This window comes from Enoplosus armatus, chromosome 6 (genome assembly GCF_043641665.1).
Source record: "Enoplosus armatus isolate fEnoArm2 chromosome 6, fEnoArm2.hap1, whole genome shotgun sequence".
NCBI classification, from domain to species: domain Eukaryota; kingdom Metazoa; phylum Chordata; class Actinopteri; order Centrarchiformes; family Enoplosidae; genus Enoplosus; species Enoplosus armatus.
Window position 1 is genome coordinate 8,526,561 of NC_092185.1, and position 27,259 is coordinate 8,553,819.

Below are 27,259 nucleotides of genomic sequence, written 5' to 3' on the forward strand. Positions count from 1 at the left end.
CAAAAGCCATGAGCCTCACAAATGTAAGATCATAAATATTCAAACCAACTACTTCCTTAGTATGTTAATGAATTAGCTGAATTACTTTATTATAGTGACAACACTATATCACTGTAACAGAAGTCTCACATTTTCCGTTGTATAATGGATTAAATGTTGCTGAAAATATATTGTTATTTCAGCCGCAGTTTGTCTATTTGACAATGTCTGAGAACATCTCTGCAGCATTACCACAGAACAGGATAGCAGACCACTCCAAAAGCATCCAAAGAAAAGTCCCCAAACACACTCTAGAGTAATATGTTAAGCCTCTTCCATTATTTCTCTTACCTCATCCTGAGTTTTCACCAGAGTGTGAATGGTACGTTCACCTGTCTCACCATCAATCATCATCCTCCTGATCTATAGGGGCGAGACGAAGAAACAGACAGTATACGTGTACTTCCAGTGTCACAGGATCTGATTCACTGAGTATCAGCTGATTTGAACATTTTGTCTCATAAACTCATACTAACAAGTTAGGGACACTAAGTAAATCACTTGCAGGGACTGATCATGATAGCCTTATGAGGAGACATGAGACATCTGGCACCTGAATACCTGCCTGGATGTGGATTCACCCCTGTGCCTTTGCTTGTGTGTGTGTGTGTGTGTGTGTTTATGTGTATGGCAGGGGGGGTTCTGTGTTTCTGCACACTCTACCTCAACTTTGATGTCATTCTCCAGCTCAGCATCGAGGAAGTCTAGGGTAACAGGTTCCTGGAATTTAGGATTCTGTGGAAAGGATGATATTTCAGTCTGAACTGTGTCACAACTTGAGAATACTACACACAAACAAACCTAATCACACATAATAGGATCAATGTGAACAAAACAAAGAAGAACCCTTTACTTTAGACTTATTCTGAGTCATTTGGCTGGAAGCAAAATTTATTATGTAATAACTCACTTTCATATCACTCTATCTAAAGCCTGATGAGTTGATAAAGTAAAACGTTATAAAATGCAGTAGACCATTTTACAATTGTTATTCAGAGATGGGTTCTTACTATGGCAATCAGCCATAAAGAAGAATATCCCTCTGCATCTTAGTACAGCCATTGCATTGAATAACATTGACTTTAATTATTTGAGCCACAATGTTCTTTTGTATTCCATTCAGGAGCAAGGCCAATCATTTTCCTAAACACATGAATCTAATCAGATCCATGGAATAAAATACAGAGGGTACCATATGGCAGCGTTTTGACAACGTATCTGTGACACCAGATACAGCTGAATCAGATTTGATACAAAGTGACACTAGACCCTATTAATGTCCTCTCTTAAAAACCCTATACGTCTGAGTGGCTTTATGGTGGTATAAAATGGTAGCAGTAATCTAGTGCTTCTCTATAAAACAGCAGAACATGGAATCTGATACCAGTCTGTCCTCCACAGCGTGACTCAAAATGTGGGGTGATGCAGTGACAGCATACTAGTCTTGATACAGTATTTTATACATAGTTTCTTGTATTTACGTCGACATACAGAAGTGAGATAAAGCCTGAATTAGTACACAGACAAGAAAAACAATAAACAAAATACTCAATCAATTAAGTGGCATGGGTTGACTTTCTTACATTTGACGGTAAGTGAAATGAAACGGAGCAGCAAAGGAAGATGATTAAGATGAAGCATCTCAACATGAAAATGAGAAAAGAAAGAATAAAAGATCAAGAGGTGTAACGCTGGGTGATACAGAACAAAACATCAAACATACATACAAGAAAGACAGGAGTGGATATGAAAAGAACGAACAATGGGAACACTGGGTGGGGTGAATAGCAAAGTGGAAGAGATCAAATGAGAGGTAAAGAGTGAAAAGTAAAAAGAAAGAATGAGAGAGTGAGAGAATACTGTATGTCAGCAAGAGATTTGTTGAGGAGAGCAGGGGTGTGAGATGAAAAAGAAATGCGACTGCAACATGGGCGATTGGTGTGATGAATGTGGAATATCTACAAACATAATCGAATACAGAAAGAGCCACTGCTGAGCCAGAGAGAGAGAGAGAGAGAGAGAGAGAGACAGAGAGAGAGAGAGAGAGAGAGAGAGAGAGAGAGAGAGAGAGAGAGAGAGAGAGAGAGAGAGAGACACGGGGGAAGTGTTCAAGGGCCCAAGGTCACCATCAGTATTCACACAATCTCCCATTTGGCTGATTCAATGAGACAATGAGTGATTGACAGGCAGCCCTCCAAGCCTTATATATACACACACACACACACACACACACACACACACACACACACACACACACACACGCACACACACACACACACACACACACAGTACAGAGGGTTGATGGGAAAGTAATAATAATGACAATGCTGTCTTGCTTGAATGCTACATTAAATTCATGTAATTCCCACAATGCCTTTGTGTGTGTGCGTCTGTGTTATAACACCAAGGCTGCTTTCAGCTCTCATTGCTTTGTATACATTTGAGAGGAAACCTGAAGTCACCTTATCAGTGATATCAGCTACCCACATATGCTAGCTGCACTTCTAAAATCAAAGTGCAACAAGGAATGAGTTCATGGAAAAGGGAGGTGAAAAGCTAAGCTAAAAAAAAACACCTTTAGAGCTATAGAAAAAACTTCACTGCAAACAAACAAACAAAAAAAAAATGAAACGTTGTTTCCTACAAAACTACAACTCAAAACAAGTACTTTTTTTAGTTAGTCAAATCCTTTGTATTAACTTAACCATTTGTTTACTTCTATTTGAATTAGTTAATGCTGAATCATCACATGTCTTAGACCATTAAGAATGACAAATGGATTTGTGCACAATTGCAAAACATACTCACACATTTAAATTACAAGCGACAGAAGAATGTACCATCACTTCAGTTTTGGGGAATTCAGACATAGTGTTTTAGATCACATAACAGATGCGTTATATCTCCTACTTCTATGTCTACTGAAAATGATGTCTATGGGACTACAATACAGAAAACTCGACATTACTACCTTTAGGGACTACTTCTGCAATCTACAATACTTTGTCTCACCTCATGAAAAGTGACAGCATACTTATTACTGAGCCTGAGCTTCCTGTTACGAATCCTTTTCTAGGAAAATTATGAAAAGATGCACAGTGATGCATGTTGATGTTTTACATGTCACAGAGTGGTAGGGTGGGGTTTTCAAAGTCCACCAAAGAAAAACATGATTTTAAATACATACATTGTGTCACTCCCAGCTGCAACTCAGTAACCACTTTGAAAAGTATTTATACGCACGCACACAGTTTGGCCAGAGTTAAGTGTTTCAGTCTGGGTGAAAAGATTGAGAGTGGACAAAAAACAAGAGGGTAATCTCCTTTATTACAGGGAGAGAGAGAGAGAATATGCAGCTTTGCAATATCTCTTAACACTGCAACATATAGACATTCATAAATAGCCTAGTTATCGTAATCTATTTAACAACACCGTTTTTTTCCTTGTTTACTATTAAGCACCAGTTTTCCACTGTCTCTGTACAAGTAACATCTCATTTCATGTAACTTCCGGAGGCCTAGAGTCACAGTTATATACTAATACTTGATTTAATGTGCGCTGACAACATGTGAATTACCTCGCCAATAAAACCTCTTAAAATGAGAATCAAAATAATTGGATCCATAAGTGTTTGTCTTAATGGATTAGATTTTGGAGAGCTGTGGATTGATGGATGGGATGTAAGTGTGTGTCCCCCAAGGATCCAGTGTTTCAGATCCAGAGAGGTGCCGCTCTGAACATCATGACCCCAAACACAGATCTCAGTCCTGGGCAGCACATGGCCACTGTGCAGCTTGTCAGAGCCTGCTCGCCTCGGGCCGAAAGTAGCGGGTTGGAACCTTTTGTGGGGTCATGGCTAATTTTTACAGGGTCGCATCTTAATACCCGCCAGTGGCTAACAAGTCCTGCTGCATTTATTTGAGGAGTTGTAAGACTACTCGGGGCCTTTGGCCGGTCAAGACAGGCAGCATAAAATTGATATGGTAAGTGACATTTAATGCTCGACGTTTTTGTGGAGTTGTTGTATATTTTCTTCATTTTTCAACTTTGAGCCTTGTTATAAACATACTTAAGATTGTTAGCAAATCTAAAATGAATTGAATTGGCTAAAAGTCAGCTAAAAGTACAGTAAAGGCTTCCCTAAATTAAACATATTACTCTTTTTATCTTACAAAACTTTATATATGTAAATAAGAAAATACAAACAGCAGTAGCATGATACATTCTCATGATGGAACAAATCAAACTATATTCTGGGGTGGACTACTTTCACTTTAAAACACATTATCTCTACTATCCACCACAGTGCCTCTTTTTATCCTTCATTCTTAAACATATATGCCAGTTCGCTGCCAAGTCTACATATCTATTTTATCTCACATGGTAATGAGTGACCTTCTAGCCGACATCTGAGGACTGATGATATCAAGTCATACTCTAACTGGGGAATTAATTCTCTTTACGAAGATTGATGAGGTGACGGCACATGGAAAAGTTTGAAAAGAGCCTGGATCCTCTGCCAGCCGGCATATTATTCACTGAGTGTAAGAAGTTATTGTGTAACCATGTGGAATAGTCAGAATATAATATAATGCCTCAAGACATGGACCTGCTGAGCCACATAAAGTGATGCATAGGGCTGTGTGGCATACCTTTGGCTGGAGATTGGGGTGCAGCAGGACGTATCCATTGGGGTCAATGGCAAAGTAGTATCCATTTGGACCAATCTGAAGCAAAACATGAACAGAAGAGAAGGAAATTAAATATTTGTGTCTAGAAAACCACATGCAAAAGAAGGGCCTCATTGGTATAACAGAAGAGTATAACATGCAACAAAGGGATCATAATTAAGGACATGGACATTTTTTATTTGCTTTTATAAAGACGTTAGAAAAGAACAACACATCTAATGGAATCACTCACTAATTGCATCAGAGACAACTCTGTGCAAGTTTTTCACAACTGAGCAAGACACAAGACTTGTCGTCTGTGTGCATGTGATCACGTATGGGTGTTAAACTCACTGTGAAGCGTGGTGTGAGTTTCTTGATGTCATCCAGAGACACGTCAATCCCCATTACGCCGAGAATCAACTGATTCTGGTGCTGAGAGAAAGTATGAGAAAAAAGGATGAGGAAAAACGTATTCATCAGGTCCTGCTGCTGCTGACTCCACTCATCATGTGTTCAAGCATTTGTTTACAGCACCTCGCCATTCCTGTCATCTTTGGTCTTCGTTTTATTGAAGACAGGTAGTGTTCCAGTGATGACCAGACCCAGTTCCTGATGGAGAGTCAAACGCACTATTCACTATAAAATGAACATGGCGGGAACAATATTTCTGTGTCATTTAACTTTAAACTTTAAATGAATTATAGAACTTAGTATCATACCAGAGCATCAAGGTATACATTAGTCCACTGGACTTGTTTGGCCTGCTTGTCTGCCAGAACCATTGGTCTTCCCAGGACATCAAGGTACTCCTAAATTGGACAAACACCACATTTTCCAGATTAATGCTTCCATGCCGGCGCAATGTTAAGCGCTTAATGAATGTGAAAAATAATAAGTCATGCTCTCACCTGTGTGTTTATTCTGATGGCTCCGATGGAAGGAATCTCATAGAAGTAACCTGGATAAATGATCAGACACCATCAGTTAGCCAAAACTTAATGCCACAATCACAGAAAGATAACATAACAATGGGAGGAAATAGACGGCAACTGTACATAACAGCAACACCAAAACAAGAAGCGAAGGTGTACTGCATCATGACTGTTAGCTCCGTGTCAACATGCATGTGTGATGGGATTCTTTACTGATTCACCAAATTTCTATCCAGTTGCATTCCTCCACAGTGAGGTGAGAGCTGTTTGAGCTGCTAAAGTCTTTGGCCAGAGACATTTCAGCAGGATAGATGACAAAAAGGCTACAAGGTTGCTCCTCTGTCTCTAAAATTATGTTGCATCACTTCACCACTTGTAGGATTGTAACAAACTAATACCAACACCGATGTGTGTTATGCTCTGTGCTGTACCTTTGTTGGAACAGGCCATCCACTGAATGGGTCCTTTATCATAGTTGTGCTGTCCAACTGAGAAGGTGAAGATCCTCACCTGCAGCATAAGATTCAGTTCAACAGTATTTATCGTGACGTTACAATGTTAAAATATATTCTTTATAATTCTGGTAGGATAACTTGTCTTGTCCCTCTGAATAGACAATAGACAATTCATTTTCATATAATTTATCAAAGCATCAATGTAGAAAACAGTCTATCAAATTATTTTATTGTTTTAACATATTATGATGCTGTCATAATATTTCAGATCAACTGAAATTAAGTGCATGTGTGTGTGTGAGTGGGTCTTTGTTTCACACAATATGTAGAAAACCTCATCTAGCCTCTGCATAAACTTTTGGGTAGAGAGGATATGCACACGGAAGTTGCAACCCAAAGGGAGCTTTAAAAACCTGAGTCTAATAAAAACTACAAGGGGAGCAAATCCACATAGATAAAAGCAAACAATTCACACAGCAGTATCAAACGCCCCAGTCTCTTTGCCTGTGTGTGTGTGTGTGTGTGTGTGTGTGCGTGTGTCGTCAACATACCTTTTTGTCAGCATTGTACTTCTCCAGTATGGCCTGAGCTCTTTCCTCCCCTCCGTCAGTAAACAGCATGATGATCTTGTTGCAGTTTGCTCTGCTCACATTAGTCTAGTCAAAGTAAAACGTGATGATTTTTTAATGAATGTGTAATTTGTTTGCACCCAGGTATAATGAGAACACTTTTGGTAGATACCTGTTCACACTCTCATAAACTTTGGCATACTTGCTGTTTTGATGACCTCATCTAGTGTCATCATCAAGCCGAAACTCCGCTTAATCAACACTCAAGGTATCTCAAAAAGTAATGATTCACAGAAATATTCAGCTGTGAATATGCCTGTCCCCCAGAGGATGAACCCCATTATATTTGCCGACCTCCAGAACTTTACTTTTATCTCCATCTCAGACACATTCACATTCACTCCCAAGGGATGCAACCTTTTGATTTGGATGAGCCAATGGCCTTTTCTCTAGTGCCACCCTTGTTTGATCAATCCAAAACAATCAAACTGTGGGCTGTTACGAACAGTTCGGGGTGGCATGATAGGGCGGGTTAGGAACATCGCAGCTTCTAGGAATTGCCAGCAAGGTTTCCGACTTGGTCTTGTTAACAGTTTGGGGTGGCATGGTGGCATGGTAGGGCAGGTTGGGGGTTCGATCCCCAGCTCCCCCCATCATGTCAGCACCTTGCATGGCAGCTCGATCGCCGTCGGTGTGCGAATGTGTGTGTGAATCGGTGACTGAGACCTGATCTGGAAAGTGCTTTGGGAACCATTAAGGTTGAAGAGCCCTATTTAAGTGAAGACCATTTACCATTTACCATTTACCATTTATCAAATCATGAAGCCACATATCTTAAGCTACTGTATCAGTATAATTCTGCAGAAGATCAAGTTCAGAGTTTATCACACATATCACTTGCAGTACTGTTAAACAACCCTACTTGAGGATAATACTTTGCCATTTCAAGGTGGCCATTCAGCAATAACAGTCTAATATGTCTTTCATTGTCTGGACAGTTGAGTCGAGGTAACACATTCACCCAGCAGATGGCAGTGAAAGACAATGCTCTGCTGCTGCTGAAAATATGGAGGCATCAAACGTAGCATTCATTCAAAACTTGTTTTAAGTCTCTTACACTCTCAGTTACACTTAATTGAGACAAAATTACATGTTTTTCCATTAACAAAAAACAGCAAACTGGAAAATCTTACCGCAGAAAGCTGCTCAAAAGCAAACTCAAAGCCTTTTGTGTAGTTTGTAATTCCTTTAGCTGTTATGTTCTGTACAGCATCCTTCAGCAGCTTCTTGTTCCGCACGTTGGCTTGAACCAGGTGGTCGAAACACGCCGTCTTATTCACCCTGGTGTTAAACTGGGAAACAGTTGGCAAGGAGTTACGACCTACAAATCATTCATGCAATTACAACATGTGTGTGCATATGTAAGAAATGATACAAATGCAGCACGCACACACTAACACTCCCACCTGGCCTTGGCGGTTATCAGGCAGTGGTAAACAGACACATTCATCAAGCCCCACTAATTGCTTCACATCCTTGGAGCGCAACGATTTGGTACCCATGGAAACAAGATTCTGCTATATAAGAACGAGGTTAAGCAGCAACCATCTTTTCTTCTTTTTTTTTTTTTAAAAAGGTGAGACCTCCACATTTCCACCCCACAGCACACATATGCACACACACTCCACCCAACATTAACCAAAAGCCTGCCTCCTTCAATACTGAGCTGTGCTCCAAATCAAATTGATGGTCCATGTTTTAATTTCTAAATCACTGCACTGAACCTTTTAGATTGTCCACGAGCGAACAGAGAGGACACATTCAAAGACCTCACAATGACAATAGGTACAAATGACAGTATAAATTATAGAATAGAATTAATAATAGTGGTATATGAAGGACACGGGACAGCAGAGTAGTAAACCAGCACACCTATTGTGTTGCAGAACTCTTCTAAAACAATACTGCACCTCATCGATCTCAACTAATCAATGTGTCTCTGTGAGATGGCCAATAGGGAGCCTGAAAACACTGATCTACACAGACAAGCAAGGAGGCAAAAAGAGCCCTGACCGTATTACTGTGTGGGTGTGTGTATGTGTGTGTATGAGTGTTTCCATTGAGCTGACAGCCTTGAAGTTCCTTTTAGATTGACAATAACAGACATACACATCACTATTGGACGGAAAGGCAAAATCACGACGGCTGCGGTTTGACAAAAGGACTGAATCAAAAAGACAGATAAACACACCCAAACTCACACAACAGCCACACAAACACAACAGAAGTTCACATAATTGCCCCCATAGAGCAGACGTGGATCTTTTCTCACATAATCTATTAAAAGGAGTAGTGAGGAAGGTGAGACAGGAATGTGGGAGGGTGAAGACCAAAAGTGACAGGAAGAGGACAGAAAAAGGGAAGGGGGAGGGTGCGAATACAGGATTTAAAAGCAGGAAAGCGAGAAGGTGTATCTCCTATACTGTAGAAAATAATGAGCTCACACAGCGTAGGTGACACATCAATAAAATTCTGATAAGAAAGACACCATTTTTGTATATAAGCCCATTACGTCAAAAATAAAACTACTGATAAAAACTACTGTGTAATTACTGAAAAAAGACATATTTGCTTTGTAAGATGATGTTTTTGGCCTTGCACACAAATGTGAGTACAATCTACTACAAATACCACTGTGATCCACCTTGTGATCCTATTACATAGCTGTTGTGCCTGTGTGTGTGTGTGTGTGTGTGTGTGTGTGTGTGTGTGTGTGTGTGTGTTGGTCCAGGCCTTGGGAATGGATTAGTGATGACACAAGAGAGAAGGCTAATCTTCAAGCCCTAATCCCGCTGGACTCTCTCTTACTCTGGTTTGGTACTCCAGCTTGCCCACTAGACTGACGCTGGCTAACAGCACTGACACCAGCTAACACGGCTGAACAGGCTGGATAAAAGTGACGGAGGCTCAGTGAGGTGGGAGGGTGAGGGAAAGCGAGAACACAAGTGAGAAAATAAAAAATTAGAGAGGATGAGGACAGAGAGGGAAAGAATGAGAGGAAAGGAACAGCCATCAGCATTCTTCTGACCTACCGCAGCTGCTGAGGAAGTGTGTGAGCATCTTCCATGACCAAATGCCAACTTAGTCCCTGGGCTACTGTTAATGAGGAGGGATTTATGGGTAATATCAGAGATTAATGATTTAGTGTCAGGTTACAACACCCTCAGGGCCAGACATAGGGTGTTGTGCGTGTGCGTGTAGAGTAAGTGAGTCAATAATAGAAAGAAACAGATAGAGAGAGAGGGTGACAGAGAGAAAGAACAATGAGTTTTGCCAAGGAAATTAAAGGATGAGTCTGATTTATTATAGCTTGTTATTGCCTTATTTTTGCAGTTTTGGAAATCCTTCCTATTGGTAATAATAAAACTGTGCTCACCAAGTTACATCTGAAAATGTGGCAAAAAAGAAGGTCAAGATGGAGCAAGACACACAAGCAGCAATCACGTGATCACACAGGTTGTAAGCAAAGCAGCAGGTTAACCAAACTTATCTGGAAAAGAAAAGAAGTGAGAAGTGAACGTTACAATTATGACCCAAACAAACCTCCCTGGATCAACTTTGACTTACTGTAGTTCCCGTAGTTGAGCGCAAACAGTTTTCCTGCTGGATAAAGTGGTTTGGATAATATGGCTAAACCCTGTCTAATAGTCTAACTGCTCATGCAGTGTCTCGTTGGTCAAGGCTACAAATACAAGATCCAAATTGTAATAAATTTAAATGATCCCTTTAGCACCTTAACGTATTCAAGCGTGCTTTGCATCACCACTAAACCATTACACCCACAGCATTGTAGTTTTAGAGGATAATAGGAAAACAAACAAACAAAAAAAAAGTCAAAACTGAGTTGGATTTCACTCTTTGAACTAATCCTTCTCATTCTGTCTCACTTTCTTAGACACACACACACCCACACCCCCACACCCGACAGATTCCGATAATTGCACATCTTTGCAGAATCACTAGTCCACCGTGAAACAGAATACATTGTTCCCAAGACAAAGGGTCCCTGGAGAGAGGAAACAGAGTCCGAATGGCTGTCTTTGTGCAAGGAAAACGAAGACAGCTCCGATCTCTATAAAGACCCATCTCAATAAACACGTCCACAGGCACCTATCTACGCATCACACAGTCTCCTGATTGGCTCTTTCTGAGTGTAATCACAAGCGTGGAAGGCCTAGAATAGATGGCCAGAGAATGAAAAGGTGGACGGGGAGAGCGATGGAAGTGATTGGTGGGTGAGAAAAGTAAAAATGAAGGGAAAGAAGAAAATGAGGGCGGTGCGAGGAGGAAAGTTTCAGTATTGTATATAGAAGAGGAGAGGCGTGTAGTGTACAGATCATGCACTGACACAAAGAGATGAATGGAGGTATATGGTGAAATGAGTAATTGCATGACTCAATGATGAAAGGAAATAGTGATGGAGAGATCAAGAGGGTGATGAATGAGTGTTTCCTAGGGTTCACTCTCGTCAGAGGTGTAGCTTTAATACCTTTAGGAGTGGGAATGTACACACACACACAACACACACACACACACACACACACACACACACACACACACACACACACACACACACGTGGGAAAGGAGGTAGGGTGGGGGCATGTAGTGCAGAGTTTTAATCCTGTACACCAAATAGAGCAGTGGGTATTTCATTAAAAGTCTGTTTCAGGGTGGCCAGACCTGAGAGAAATCCATATTTCATTACTTGTCATCCATCTCTCTGTCTCTCTTGTGTGTGTGTGTATGTGTGTGGGGCCATGTGTTGTGTATGTGTACTGTATGCACATTGCATTTATGTGTGTATCTTCATTCAAATGTATCTAAATGTACATGAAGGAGTGTGTAAATACATGAGGTAATTCATGCACATATTCTGAATCTGTTTGCCCTAAATCCCCCCCCCCCCCCCCCCGTCACCTCTCACAAACAGACCACCCAACGTTCAGCAAGTGGAAGGTTTAATACTCACATAAACTACATTGACGTAGTCGTCATCAGATAGAGTCTCCAGCATCTCACTGACAGAGGTCCTGATCAGTTTGAGAGTCAAGCCAGATACACTCCCGCTTCTGCATCAACAACAAAAAAAAACACCAGACCGCTTCACTCACTGCAATTTGTCAGCTCACTTCTTGTCCTGTGAGGTTTCACTCAATGTCATTAGAAATGCTTCTGCTGTGGGAAATGCATTACAATATGTGGCATGTACTATAATCAGGGGAAATCATGACTGATGTGAGAGGGTTAAGGATCAATGAGGTTATAAAGTAACTCACGCATCCACGAGGATCAGCATATCTTTGGGTGAGGCCGCTCCTTGAATGTACCTGGATGGACATTAATGGATGAAAGACGAGCTGGTCTGAGACACACGGCCAACGACTTACATAATCATTTACTTTGAATATTACTTGTACAGTGTGGCTGAGTGTTACATAGAGGGCTGAACAATGCTGCTGGGTTAGTTTAATAACAATGTTAATAAGAATATTTTCCAGATATCAATATATATTATGATATATATTGATATTTTAAATTTTGTAAGGAAATGCATTACCCCTATTACCCCATTATGATTTACTTGGATTCATTACTAAGTCCACGATATGATTATATTGTCACATTTCCACTGAAGGTTGATAGACAATAATATTGCACAGTAGTATCACCCAACCCTTCACACACTTACTATAACTAAAAGCTGCATTTATTTCACACCTAAATCCAAATGGCCAAACAAGCAACTACATAAAACTACATAACTACATAAAAGTAAACACATGGCTACATACAATTTGAAATTTTAGTCTTGAATTCTGACCAACAATAAATAAATGTTATGGTTCTTTTTTTTTTTTTAGCAGTGTTCTTACCATGGCCTCCTGCGGACGTCATACAGGTCAATTTTACTGGGGGTCTTGCGAGCATCCATCCAGGGAGAGGCTTTAGGAGGAGATTAGACATGTGTTGATTCTACTTATTCTCATAATTAAAGGAAATATAACATTAATTCCTATTTTGGTTTGTTTTCTGACACCTCTGACTGTCAGACTGAAGTGTTGATCTGCAAATATCTTTCAATATGCAGTGTCATATTCAGCCCAGCAGTGTCTAATCGCTGTCAGTCATATTGAGCAGATAAGAAAAGACTCATTTTGGGAAGATCTCAAAGAAAAGCTTACATTTGTGCCATAATGACAGTTGGCTTGTTAGATGGAATCCTACATGTTTTATGCCATCTACATTGTAATATGTTTAATGTGTGCTAAAATTATTCATGAAGAGGTAAACAGCAGGGAAATAAGATAAAATATTAATCTGAGATGCAAAGCACAGAGCGCTGGATTCACTTGCTTTGACAATAATCATCTGCTTTCTATCTGGATGCTATTAGTGAGGGGCACCGTGAAAACAAGCCAGTATGAGAGTGTGTGATTGCATGCTAAGAGGTAAAAGAGAGGAAAGGGGAATAAATTCAGGGCCAATGAAAATTCATGAATATTAGACATAAACTTTTCCCATGAAGCTATATAGAGTCTATGATGACAGGGAATCTCATAAATAGAAATAGCTTGGCAGAGAAAACACTCCCAATGGAGAGCAGCACTAGTCTAATGCAGTTAAAGATAGTATGACACACACATCTATGGCACCACATATAAAATCAATGCAATGCTGAGCTATGGATATCGTTTATTGAGCTTATTTGCTCAGTAAGGGGGGGGGGACACTTCTTATAGGCGACAAAGGGGGCAGCTTAGGGCGCCACCCACAGGGGAGCGCCAAAACTGTGCCCAGGGAAAAAAAAGATTTTCTCAGGAATTCATGAATATATTTCCTGGTTGTTTGTGGTTATTCTTAGGTCAACTAACTAATAATCAGCTGATGAGTGCACCTCTGATTTGATAAGGAAGGAAACACAAACAGTTAAATGTTAAATGTGTTGGGGGGGGGGGGGGGGGGGGTTGTTTTTTTTACCTGGGTAGTAGCGAGCCAGGCCTGCAGCGCTGCCAAACACCTGCCAGAGAAGGGTCGGGTCATCCTCTCTGTTCTTTCTAAACACTTCCTCCAATGCCTCCGTCCAGTTCAGCTCATTTAGCACAATGGTGGCTAGAAATCCATACAGAGACACACATACACAAACATTTCAAAAGACAACATATACAAGGAACACTGGCACAAAAGATATACAGTATATTATTGTAATCACATCTCGATTTTTTCACAACTCTGCAAAGGTGTGCATGTCTGTGTGTGTATTCTGCAATAATGACTAAAGGATACAGCAGTGCAGGCAGGCCATTGTAGACTTCCAAAGATATGTGGGCATCTTATATTAACACATTCATTAAGATTCACACACACAGGCTCGCTCAGTGTCAGCCCACTCATCCAGCGGGACACATGAGCAAATATTAGGCCAGCTCACCCATCCAGTGCTGGTATTTAGTAAGAAATACTGAGGGACGGTTTTCTGGCAAATACAAATTAAACTGTTTAATTTTAACCCGATAACCTGTGTGTGTGTGTGTGTGTGTGTGTTTGTATGTGTGCATGCTTGTGATTGATAGTGTGTGTTGTGAGAGGCAACAGGCATTATGGATGTAATGACACAGCACCCAGACAGCTCAGAGCCACATAACACTCACTATGATGGATGGAGACACAGCACATGCTGCCCCAACTCTATCTTTGCTGTCTGTCTCTCTGCTGCTCTTCTTTTTTTCTTCATCCCTTCATTTCTCTTTCTTTATATACAAATGTAGTCCTGTATATGTGCTTTTATGCGACTCTGTGCATCTAAATGTATGTGTGTACGCATGCGTATGTGAGATAGATTGATATCCTGTATTGAGTGTGACGTGGCTCATTGATGTGCAAAGCAAACACTGTTCATTTGCATGCATGCCTCTAGAGGGGAGAGTTAATGAAGCTCGGGTTGCCAGGAGTGCATGTTTTTTATTATAGAGAGAGAGAGAGAGAGAGAGAGAGAGAGAGAGAGAGAGAGAGAGAGCATGCAGCGTGCGACCACACATGTATTTCCCTCATTAAGTGTAGAATTTTAAAGCAAAAGGGAGAGAAAATAACGCTGAAGCCCTTGTTTGATAATGAGAAAATTACGAACTGTATGTGTGATTTTTGAGTGAAGACTGATGAAGACAGACAGGTAGGTGGATAGCCATATACACACAGGCCCACTAGCTGTTTATGTAGCCAAATAGCCAGATCCATAGATATATACAGAAGATACACACATTCATACATACTATAGGCTAATAAACAGAAATACAGGGCCAAACAAGCAGACCAAAAACATCTAACCCTGTAGTAATATGTTGCTTGTTAATGTTTCCATTGGTTTTGAGTTCTCCTGAGTTAGTCATAATATTTAATAAGCTAAACTCAACTGCTGCTTCATAAGGGATACAGTATCCCTCTAGTCGCCCATATTGCCACTGACACTAATGAATTCCCTGGCTGCACACTCCATGGCTTTGATGCCACACTGAATCTACACCCTGTGATGACTTCATCTCTGTGAGATTTCAGGGGTGCAACATAATTCACTAACAAATACAACATGGATTAGCTTTTTTTTTTTTTTTATAACATTAAAGAGTACATTATTTCTCACAGCTTTAAATAAGGTATACGTGGTCCATCCCCTATACTCAAACAATCATCATATGCTTTTTGTCTAGAAATGAATGCCAGCTCCACTAAAGCAAATCACTCTGATATAGTGATTTGTTTAAGCAAGAAGTGACAGTGAGTTCAACAAAGGAAAGTTTCAGTTAGATCATCAACATTTTAAATATTCATGTGTTTGGCATTTTGGGAAATACCCTTATTCACTTTTTTTTGTCAAGAGTTCGATGAGAAGATTGATACCATTCTTATATCTGTAAGCTACCTAGAGCCAGCACCCATTAGAGTAGCGTAAACAGGAAACAGCTCTGTCCAAACGTAACAAAATCCTCTTCAGCTCCCAATTAACATGTTAAATCTTGTTTGTTTAATCCGCACAAACACTGAAGTGCAAGCTGACTGTGATGAGAAGGTCACAATAGGAAAGCAGAGAGGAGCGGAGCCTGGTGATGTTGCAGGCAAGACAGTAGTGATAGAACACATACAGCACTGGCTGGTGTATACGACTGGGCCATAGCCTGGATGCCGTTTATAAAGGTTTATATTGTATTTTAAAAATGGAAACGAGAAAAAACTCTAAAAAGAATAAAATATTTTTTCTGTGAATTTGAAATACTGAGGGTCTTCCTACATTAAAGGACAAGACATAAATGTCCTTATGCATTCAAAACTCTCTCTCTCGCTGTCTTTCTTGTTGGCTGATTTGTGCTGCTACCTAGCATGCTATCCTGAAGATGAAGAATATCATGATCTTCAAAATGATTTATTTAACTGTATCAAGCCCTGTATCAAAAAGAAACACCACTGAATTCAAAGATTTCCTTTTCTGTCTGTCACATTGTGTATGTCTCCCTCTATCTCATAAACTCTGTCCTTCACTGGACCAACAGCTTTTGTGATCTTTCTCTCATCTGAACGTCTCTGTTTCCTATCCTACACCCGTCTCACACACGTGATGTGCCGCTGCCTATAGAAGGTGATTTCATAAACTTGCCTCCCACTTTACCCAGAAAATCCAATTTTCTCCAGCTGAGCAAAGGCTATTCCTGGAACATTTATAGGGTGGAGATCAAATTGTAGAGTTGAAACCTCAATAACGTATGAATCCTCTCTCTTTTTGCACGTGTGCACGTATCTGATACAGTATATGTACGTGTCAGACTCATTGACTCACACATTTTTAATACAGTCATTCCCTAGCCCCTTGTCATCAGCACTACATCTTACATCTTTACCCTTACTCTGACTTAACTAATTCTAACCTAAATCCTAAAACCTGTCTCAACCCCAAAATAAACTTAATAATGAAGACTGTCCCCCATTACCCAAGTGTGCTACCAGCTTTGTGTCCTCACTCACATTCACACTCACCAATAGTTTCTTTCATCTCATTCAAATCAGACTTGTATCAGCCCTGCATAGGTCCCGGCAGCTCAGCGTATCTATGCATACTCATTACAGGCTCCCAATAACCAGCATCCTTGAGAGAAAGAGTGTGAGCAGTCATGGCACCCAGCCCAGATTATAGCCAGAGAGGTGTCTCAAGTCACAACAAGTTCAAAAGCATGCTAATAAAACCAGGCTTGCACTTTTACAGATAACAGAGCCGCACAACAGTGTGTGCCAATCCCCATTCCTTATTTCTGCCCCTGAGCCTGGGGTCAGTGGAAAGGTGAAGTGTGTAACCTTGAGGCCAGACGGTTCCCCAGCAGGTTGAGGGCCATGCTGAGGAAGTCCGTCCATTCTGCTGTCCCTCCAAGTCACTGCTGACGGACCACATCCCACTGCACGCTAATTACTGAATATCTAAACACATACACACAGATACCCAGCCTCACACAGCCACGGATAAAAATACACAAGCACAAGCCAAGCAGCAACAGTGCAGCCTGGAATCCTGTAATTGGACTCATGTTCAAACTAGTCATGAACCATGTGTCCTGGTGAAATATCCTTGAGCAAGGCACTGGATGCTTTATTGCACTCTCATTGTAAGTCACCATATGATGAGAGCGTCACCCAAGTGCTTAAAATGTAAAAATAGAAGAAAAGAAAGCTGTTCAAATATAATACATTATTCAGATCGCAGTTAAGATATTCAACAGACCATCCTTAAGTCATTGACATTCAACTTGAGCTGTGCTAATGTCACAGGAACTCTAGAGAATCAAATTATTCTGAATCACTCAAGGTAAATGTCACCACATGATGATGAAATGATCAGAAATGTACTTTTATAACAAACAGGGCAAATACAATCTGTAACAGATGCACATATGTTTCGTTATTAAATTGTTTTACGAAGGACAATGCCAGACAGTTCAAATGCAACTGACAACGTGAAGCATACACAGGCCCATCCAACAGATACTGGCCCAGATTCTATTTTGTGAAAATGCTATTGGAGCAAGCACGCTGATTTATTTCAGCATTGATATTACTGTTTCATAATCGCAACCAGGGATGTAGTGTAGGGAAAACGTTTAGCCACCTTGTCTGATTTCACAGTATAAAGTATAACCACTAAGTATAAATAAGTATAGGTACAAACACATTGTATATCTATTATACAGTGAAGAAAGATAAAACTCTGGGGAGATGTAGAAAACTAATAGTCACGTAGAGTAGTAATCAACTAAAATTCACATCAATCAAACCTTTCATTTATTATGCTTAAAAGCTATTCATTCAAAGCCTCAGTGAGCAGGTTGAATCAAGAGACTCATTATCAAAACCTTTCCTGCAATAGAATAAAGAATATGAAAGGAATGCCTCGTCGCACTCATGTTTGGAGGTTTGCTCAGACAAAGGCCAAAAGCACACATCAGTTCATTTCAGTTAGACGACCCTCTGTTCATTTACATCCCAAGGACGCACGGCTAAGCTAAGAGACAGTAGAGTACAGGAGAAGATCCTATTATGCTGTATCACTTTTCTAAACCTTCATTTAGCCATGGGAAAATTTGCCGGAGGCACAATCTGTAAACAACTTTTCATACTGGGTTGGTGTGTCAGTTGTATCCATGGTTACCACTTGGGTTTGTGTGTGTGTGTGTGTGTGTGTGTGTACTTACAGCCATCATAGATGTCAGTGGGGATGTGGACAGCCGTGTGGTTGTGATCAGTCAAACGTTTAAATGACGGGTCCTCTTTAAAGTCTGGTCGAATTCTGTATTTTCTTCCCTCTGTCTCATTTGCATCCAGCTGGGGGGGGAAAAAAATCATGATGCAGACAGTAATATTGACCGTAGGTTTAAGATATCATGTAAAGCCTCTTTATTCTATTTGCTGAAGCATTATTGCATGTATGAAACAGTTTGTGAATTAATTTAAACGCACAGGACTTTGAAGACAGTCTGACTGTACATCCTCACCAACTCCTGTCTGACGTGATAATGTCGTCGCTGCACTTTTCACAACCTCGCGGCTCGCTGAAGAAAATACAGCATCATTGACTGTATGCTTAACGATATCTCGCTTTTTCTCCTTCTTATCATTCTCACTTGGGAGGAGTAGCGGGATACAGCCAGATTGTCTATGCTCCTTGTGGAGATTTATAACTCCTACCATGCATTCACCAATTTACATCAATGAGAGCAGTACAGACAGGGAGATATATGAAGAAAAGCATGACGAGATATGGAGGAAAGAATGCAGGGTAGAGAGGGAGTGAGGTAGAGAGGTGGAGAGCGAGAGAGAAAAAACAAGAGGGGGGAGGGAGAGAGAACACGAACAGTTGCTTCCTAATAAAGCAACAGTGTAGCCAGCTCATACATCTCATCTGTCAATTAGAGGAGAAACGTGGCAGAAACCTCTTCACCTGAGAGAGGGTGGGAGGAGGAGGGATGACGGAGTGGAAGCTACATGGGAAGAAAAGCCTGGAGAATAGGCAAAAGAGGGAGGGATTGCAGTAAAAGGCTAAGGCAATAACAAAAAAAAACAAAAAACGAGGCTGAAGAAATGAGACATGAATGTGGTGAATAGGAGAAGGAAAATGGGGAGAGGAGGTGAAAGGGAGGACAAGAGAGAGAGCGGGTGCTGTGTAGCAAAAAAACATATTACTGGCCCATGTCTGAGTATGACCTGTGTGTGTGCAGGGGCTAAAATGGAAGCAGAGCAAATAAGCGGAAGGAAGAAAGCAAACTCACATTGTCCTTTGCGTTGTAGTAGGCGATTTCGTCATCCTGTAAACAAGTCGCACAAATATCACTTTGTTGCTGCCTTTGGGTGTTGCACAAAGAAGCGTAACATTTATGTAATCATGAAATGCTTAATCCATTTCTAAAGAGTTCTTTATTTTGTTGGCAGGCAACTCCATTAGTAAATTCTGCAGTTTTATGTTAATGAAGATACTGGTGCTACCAATCGAAGGAATACTGTATGAGTTAAGCTGAGTGTGCAGAGTGTTCCTCCTTTTTACATCTTTGTCTGTGTGCCTACAGTCATTTGCAATGCTCCAGGGAAGCATTTTCCTGCCACTGAGAAAGCAATAGGGTAATTCACAGCTTAGACACATGTATAACTGTCTCTGTGACGAGGATCTTTCCTGACCACCACTTTACTCTGCGTTATAATTGTCTGCCACTGTGGTTCTTAAAAAGCGTGTAAAAAGAGTATCTGTCATCTGAAATGAGGCGTATAATGTGTCATAATAACACAGTGTATAATGTGCAATAAACCTATTTACTTATGGGGCTGTAATTACTGCTAACGACACACAGACGCAAACAGATTAAACCTCTTCAGACAATGAAATGAATTTATGGCCAGTAAATCCAGCCTACGTACATAACCATTAATGTTTGTGTGTCTCCCTGTGTTTTACTCACATTCAGTATATAATACACACACATCAAACGTATATATAATACATAATGTACGCACCGATGCAGGTATTCTGGTGTAAGTGTGTGTAGTTTTGTGTCCCTCTGTTACCTCAAATTCGTCTTTCCACTGATGCTCCATCTGGAAGTTCTCAGCAGCTGTGGCCAGTTTCTGGGGAGTGAAATATGACAGGGATTTAGATTGGAAACTGCACAAGGTATGCCTCCTTCACAGCGTCAGTCTAATTATAGAAAACCTGAGCAAAAGAGAGTACGTTAAAAAGCATGATGGAGACCGTCCCAGAGACGAAGAAATTATTATGATCTCACTCGCAGAGCTCAAACCACAGGGCTATCACGGTCTTACAGCACTGTCCGCTAAAGGCCACACACCAGAGTGTCATACTGTCAGAATGAAAAGGTTGTGCTGCAAGAGAGTAGTGTGTGTGTGTGTGTGAGAGAGTGAGAGAGAGAATTGAAAAGAAAAGGTGTGTGTGTGTGGGGGGGGGGGGGGGGGGGGGGTCAGCGGTGTAAGAAATAGCAGATCACTGAATAAAGTCAAGTGCAAATGGATTACCAACTGAGAGGATATCAATCAAATTGGATACCACTAAATAACAAGGGGATATAAATGTAATTAACCTCACCTTTGCTCTACACATCTCTCTAACATGCACACACACTCACACTAAGAAGAGAAAAATAATAGTGGTAAGACAAGTACATTTATCGCACTAGAAGAGTTTTTACACAGTACAAGCTGTAAAAAGGGCAAACTAAACAGCACATATTTATCACTCTGGGAACAAATGACTGCCTTAACTGGTCTGTAGACATCCAGGGAAGTATCTATTTATTACTGAGATATCATGAGTTCAGAATTGCCCTTAAAATTGTGTGAGGATTCTGTGATATTTAGACATACTAGATACTGCTTCCCAATTGCACAATACATTGAACACTTTAACTGGCTTTCGTTATGATCTTTCAGTTTGATTCCATCTTCATTCTTTCCTTTGAAGGGAAATGAGGGCAAAACTGAGAACAACACTAACACAATAACACACAGAAAATAGGGGAGACAGACAGAAATCTATTTTCTACATTTTACAGATGATTTGTGAACTAGATATTGTTCAACATTTCACTACTTATAGTGCGCTGAGATGCACTGCAAAAATGTCCAATTAAATTTAAATGAAAACATTTTAGAAAGCGCTTTCTTTCGCTTGAAACAAGCACATTTGGCTGCAGGGTGCAGTAAGTGATTTTTTTCTTAAAATAAGTCAGGATGTCCAGCTACCAGAAGTCTTAAAACAAAATTACTTAAAATAAGATTAGTGCTATATTCTTGTTTCTAGATAACAACCAACTACCCAACCAGGTTTTCAACCTTTAAGTCTTTAAGTTGGAAGGCGTGTGCTCTAACCACTGAACCACCATGCCAACTGACGACTGGTGCTGTGGCTCTAGCCATGCCAATGTCGATCATTGGGTCCATCACTTTGGTCTGGACTGAAATATCTCATTATCTATTCGATGACATTCATGTTCCCCAGATGATGATGTTACAGAAGGCCTTTGGTGATCCCCTGGTTTTTCCTCAAGTCTCAAGTGTCACCAGGTTGACCTTTTTGGTTTTGAGGCGGATGTTTTGTCAACTATATGATGAATTACCATAGAATTTGGTACAGACATTCATGGCCCACAGAGAATGAATCCCAATGACTATAGTGACCCTCTGACTTTTTTGTCTGTGGGCACATGTGTGATCATTGCTAACATCACTATATGAGACTATATGTTTGTTCTGTTAAAGTAAAACGTAATAGCACTATTGTTTTAAATGGACTATGACATGTTGAAAAAAATTAACTAATGCAAACAATAGTCTATTGTTGCAGACCGTGCAACAATAGACTCTTCGATATTAGACACTTTGTCCCAAGATAAAGTTGAGAATTTACCATCATGCAAGCCAAAAGGCTAAAACTTAAATATAATTTAAAAATAATTTCCTATATGTGTCAAAGCATATTGGAAGTCTTGTAGCAGATATGTCCCTTGTGTCTAGCTAAACATAACCCCAAATAAGATAACATTGCTAATTAACATAAGGCAAGTGACATTTACTTGAATGAAGTCAAACAGCCTCGCATACCTCACCTACTTAGAAATAGTAGTTTTTGCAGTCTGGAAAAGGCAAGGGGTTAGAATAAAAGAACAGTAAGATCCCAAGGCAGACAGCAGGCAGAGAAACAAACAGAACCTGACACTATAGCACAAGACTGTGTATATGCTCACCCAGGCAAATCCACAGAGATCAAACCTTAGCCTGGCCCTGGTCTGCCCTTCTCCAACTGTACTGGGTAATGACAACCCTGCGGAGGAGAGGATTGCCCTTAAATAAACCCACCTGTCTGACACACTGACTTCCTTCACAACAGCAAGGTTCCCATAGCCTCCCATAGAGAAACTCCACTCACAGGTGTATTTTTGAATTAATTGAAGCACTAAGAATTGATGAAGGTAAATTGTATTTATAGCTGAATCTCCTTCTGATATTCATCTGTTTGAGTTTGCAAGTAGGAAAGTATAACATCAGGCTTGTTGGATCTGTGCATGAGCAATAACTGGATGAGATGCTTATAGTATATGTCATTCTGTGATTTTACTGAGTGTGGGTATGAGTGTGTATTTATGTGTCTATGACCATGTGTCTGCTGTCGGCAATGGTTCCATTCTTGATCAACAGTCCCATCTCTTTGGCCTGCAGTCCTGGGCTCTGTTCCAGACCTGTCTCCACCTCCTCTGCACTGTCTGTCAGCAGCTAAATATACACCCTATTTGAGCCACACACACACACATCAACACAAAATAGTGAGCATGAAGTTATTACGCACCATGTTCACCATGTACAAAAAGAACAAGTTCCATCACGGCATCAAGTACTAAATCATATGTTTTCAATTTATAAAATGTGTCCATCAAACTCTCAACGCTGACTCTTGCTTTCACCAGACATTGACGCTGTTTAGACTATTTCAGTGATTCCATCTGGAGATTTACATCTGAATCAATGGCTCTAATTAAAGTATAACAATTTTATGACTAATCTGAAAACATGTCTGATTTGGAGCTGCATAATTTCAACAGAATCTCCACTATACAAGGTCAGTAGCTTCATTCTTCTTGAAATCATGTGCTGGTCATACATTAGCCTCTGTGCCACTGGTAACTTTGCAGCAACAAGATCTAACCCTGCAAAAACAAGTATCAGTGTGTCAGTGTTATTAGGGGCTTTAGAAATAATATGGGGGAAAAGCCCATGTAGAACTGGGTGGTCACATAAAATCCACCTCTTTTCTTATTAATAAATAAAAATCAGTGACACTCAGCTGCAAATACACCCAAGGTCCGACGACGTTCAAAACAAAAACCGTGTTCTTCATATTTTCATTCCAAAAAGGTTTCACGAAAAAAAAGAAAAGATAAGATTTAAGACTGTTATAATGTGCCACTTGGGATAAAGCGGGAGCAGCAGTTCATATCCATGCTGAAAAGGCCAAGTGTAGGAGGTCTTGTCATTAGGTTAATGTCAGCTAATGTCAATGTAACATCACATCATGTTAATGTCACACCATTGAGCTAACCGAGATTAATCTCTTCTGCATAAATCCAGACCATCTCTCAAAATATGTTCAATTTGCTAAATACATATGTATCATACTGTAGCAACGCCAATGCATGCAGAGACACACACGTATACAGCAGTGCATGGGCATATGGATATTGATTACAGATCTCTCCTTTGGTCCAGGATTTCTCTCTCAGCATGATGTTGTATGTGATATGATACAAGGAGGAGCGTAAGCAACAGCTGTTCAACACTTGATACATCATACATCATACTCAAGCAATTTGTGTTACATTAATGGAGAATATAGGACTAGAGTATTTTGTGTCAATATATCCTTCTCCCTCACACATGCAAATCCGCACATACACACACATCCTAAGAGAGCAGACCGACAGGGTTGTTAAAAATTCATGACAGGGCTTTGACGAGGCTCCTCTCCCCTCTGGGAGATATGGCGGGGGAGGGGGGTGAGCAGGGGTGTGTGAGGAAAGATACCTAATTACCCTTCTCTTTTTACTCTTTTTCTCTGTATCCCTCTACACTCTCTGTTTGTCATACACGTACACACAGAGAGGTTATCAGGCTACCCAAAGAAAGCAATGCCACAATCAAATCCGCTTGAAAATACAGAGCCTTGATTTGATGAGACCACTCCCTGAGTGACAGCCAACCTCTCTAAACTGGCATAACAGTTCATTACAGAGCTACTGCAAGTTGCCGTCTCTGACAATTGATTGGAAGCCAGCGTTTCACTGTTGAAGCACACAAATTTAGAGCTACAACGGTTTAGTTAATGGGAGTGCATAACACACTCCCCGTAGCGTGCTTGATCTAACTGCTCATTAGTCTCCCTCTCACTTATTGTAGTATAGATATCCCAGCTCCACACCATAATGAGTCCACTCTGTCACTGGAAGACCACTGGAGACCTGAGGGGAGTCACTGCTCCCCTGCAGCCTTAATCGGGGGAGAAGAATACATAGACACGAGGAGATAGGGAATTGGATCTATGGATGTAGGGAAGTGGAGTGGTTCAAAGAATGAGGTGCCTCAATGAGAAAAAGGAGCAAACAGGAGAAGGAATTCATAAGAATTATGAAATCTAATACTAGGGGGAAAAACGTCCAATACTCTCTGTTTGGTGGCTATATCTTACTGCCAGTTGAACATAAAAACGGCCTAATGATGGCTGCGACAACTGTTGTGCCTATCAATATTCCAACAGCCAAATAGGGCACATAATATAATATTTCTCATTTCATGCACCTTCCACTGTTCATGCACACTGATGTATGAGATCATTACACCGCAGCCATAAAGAGCACAGAAACGTTTGGAGTTGGCCTGAGTGTTGGATGGCAGTGGAGTCCTACCTGCTAGCCCCACAGAGAGATATTTCTGCCCTGCTCTCACCAGTCTTAGTTGTCATTCTGCCAGGGCAGCCCAGCAGCCCACCATGCATTTAGTGAGAAAGCAGAGCACAGCTTAAAGGATAGACAAGGAAGATGAGACAGGCTCTGCTAAACCTCACAGAGCCTCCCAGACTCCTGGTGTGTGTGTGTGTGTGTGCATATGTGTGTGTGTGTGTGTGTGTGTGCGTGTGATTGCGTGCATGTGAGTCCAAAGGCTCCACACGCCTGAAATCAATGGGCCATTCAGAGCACACTGCCTTCCCCCAGACAACAAAGCAATACTCACAAGAGTAGTAACAGTCTGAAAGATCATTAACACCCACATCCAGTCTTATCTTTCCCTTCCTCGTTTCTGACAACGTGTCCACATTCATGAACGCTGGTTACCTATTCGCCATAATGAGTCCCAACTCAAAGGGATGGCAAGAAAGTAAAAATGGGAGAGATGTGAAGGGTCGGTATGAGAGGAGTCTGAAAAGCGAAGAGGGAAGCGAAGACATAAATTATGAGCGGATGAATTAATGGAAAGAACAGTCCAAAGAGAGAAAAACAATACTCAGACTCAGCATGATCACGGTGTTCGTAGTTCTCATTAAAACGTAGCTTATGAGAATGAACAGTGGTGTGATAAAGAGAGATATATATATACAAGGGTGGGGTTGTTCTATTAAGGATGAAGGAAGCTTTATCCAGCAATGCATTAGTTTGTTTCCTGGGAAAAGGACAAACAAAAGCACCCTCCTGTGTCCATGTCTAATAAATACATTGTGTAAGTGTGAAAAAAAGATGAGTAAGAAACAAGAGGATACTTGGGGGAAACAAGAAATGGAGAATAGGAGAGAAGAACAGACAGTCAAATGGAAGAACAGAGGCGACAGGAGGAAATGTAAGACATGAGTAATACAAAAGAGCAAAGGGGAGAGTTGGAGGGAGAGGGACGACATATGCAGTAGGAGAAAGGATGATAAGAGAGAGACAAAGGCCAGAAGAGATGAAGAAAGGCTGATTTCAAATTCCAGTTTGACAGAGAACTTTGGCGAAAGGTCAGGAGCTGGACACAGGAGATACTCGGTGGACTGGAGAAGGAGGGCGGCGGGAAGAGAGGGATGCTAGGATCGAAGGAGAAGGAGGTGAGATGAGTAAAAGGAGAAAGAGAGCATGAGACAGGGAGAAAGAGCAGAGGTATCTACAGCTGCGAGAGCCCGGGGGAGAGCCGTGCTGCTCCACATGACTTCTCTCAGAGGCCAAGCCGTCCGATGGGAACAGTAAATCTACAGCTGCTCCCCGTCTCATTCACTCTCTTTGGCTCTTTTGCCCTCATGTTTGTATCCCAAAGATGTGTGTATCTCTACTGGCAGAGAACACATATTGTCTGCCACCTGATCAGATTTCACAGGGAATCAGCTGGATTTCTCAAAAAACACAAACATGGAGAGTCGTGATCTTCTAATTCAAAAGGTAAACGTAGTTAATTGTAACTAAAGGATATATCAATGATTAATTAATCTTTTACTAATGCTTACAGATCAGTTATAAGCCATTAATAGGAGCAAAGCTACATTTTTATATGCTAAATGCTCCCCTTTGTTCACCAGCTAGTTGCTAACTTTGATTGTCTACCTTTTGGTACTGAGCAGGTAGCATACGGTCAGTTTTTAGAGCTCTTTTGCTGAAAACAGCTGTCTGCTAGGGCCGAAAATGATGCTATGAGAGCAGTGAGAGGGAACTAAAACAGTAAAGTTGAGGGCTGGCCAGTTGACAATGATAAAAACCTATTACCTGTCGGTTCATCACTATGAGTGACCCATTTCACATTGTCATTTGATACATTCTTATCATTTTATTATTTACCTTCATTATCATAAAAATGGATTACATGGATTGGATTGATTATAGCCACTTTAATAAAAGTGTTTTAAACACCAGGTCTGCAGTTGAAAATGTTTATAAATGTTTGTAAATTGTTAACAAATTGATTTTTATCCATATTGTCTGTCCTTTTCTTG

General features: G+C 40.7%; 1 protein-coding gene across 1 annotated transcript in view; it reads right to left on the reverse strand.

Annotated features, from left to right (window-relative positions):
* LOC139286972 (voltage-dependent calcium channel subunit alpha-2/delta-1) overlaps positions 1-27,259 on the reverse strand; it is a 54,942-nt gene that overhangs the window by 14,109 nt on the left and 13,574 nt on the right. The window contains exons 4-20 of the mRNA XM_070907925.1: positions 20,314-20,373; positions 19,527-19,562; positions 18,453-18,582; positions 13,708-13,839; positions 12,603-12,672; positions 12,006-12,056; positions 11,699-11,798; positions 7,862-8,020; positions 6,651-6,755; positions 6,076-6,154; positions 5,621-5,670; positions 5,432-5,521; positions 5,247-5,321; positions 5,064-5,144; positions 4,692-4,766; positions 703-774; positions 331-402 (exon numbers count right to left, since the gene is read on the reverse strand). Coding sequence (XP_070764026.1) covers positions 331-402; positions 703-774; positions 4,692-4,766; positions 5,064-5,144; positions 5,247-5,321; positions 5,432-5,521; positions 5,621-5,670; positions 6,076-6,154; positions 6,651-6,755; positions 7,862-8,020; positions 11,699-11,798; positions 12,006-12,056; positions 12,603-12,672; positions 13,708-13,839; positions 18,453-18,582; positions 19,527-19,562; positions 20,314-20,373 — 1,437 coding nt within the window. The remainder of the gene's footprint in view (positions 1-330; positions 403-702; positions 775-4,691; positions 4,767-5,063; positions 5,145-5,246; positions 5,322-5,431; positions 5,522-5,620; positions 5,671-6,075; positions 6,155-6,650; positions 6,756-7,861; positions 8,021-11,698; positions 11,799-12,005; positions 12,057-12,602; positions 12,673-13,707; positions 13,840-18,452; positions 18,583-19,526; positions 19,563-20,313; positions 20,374-27,259) is intronic.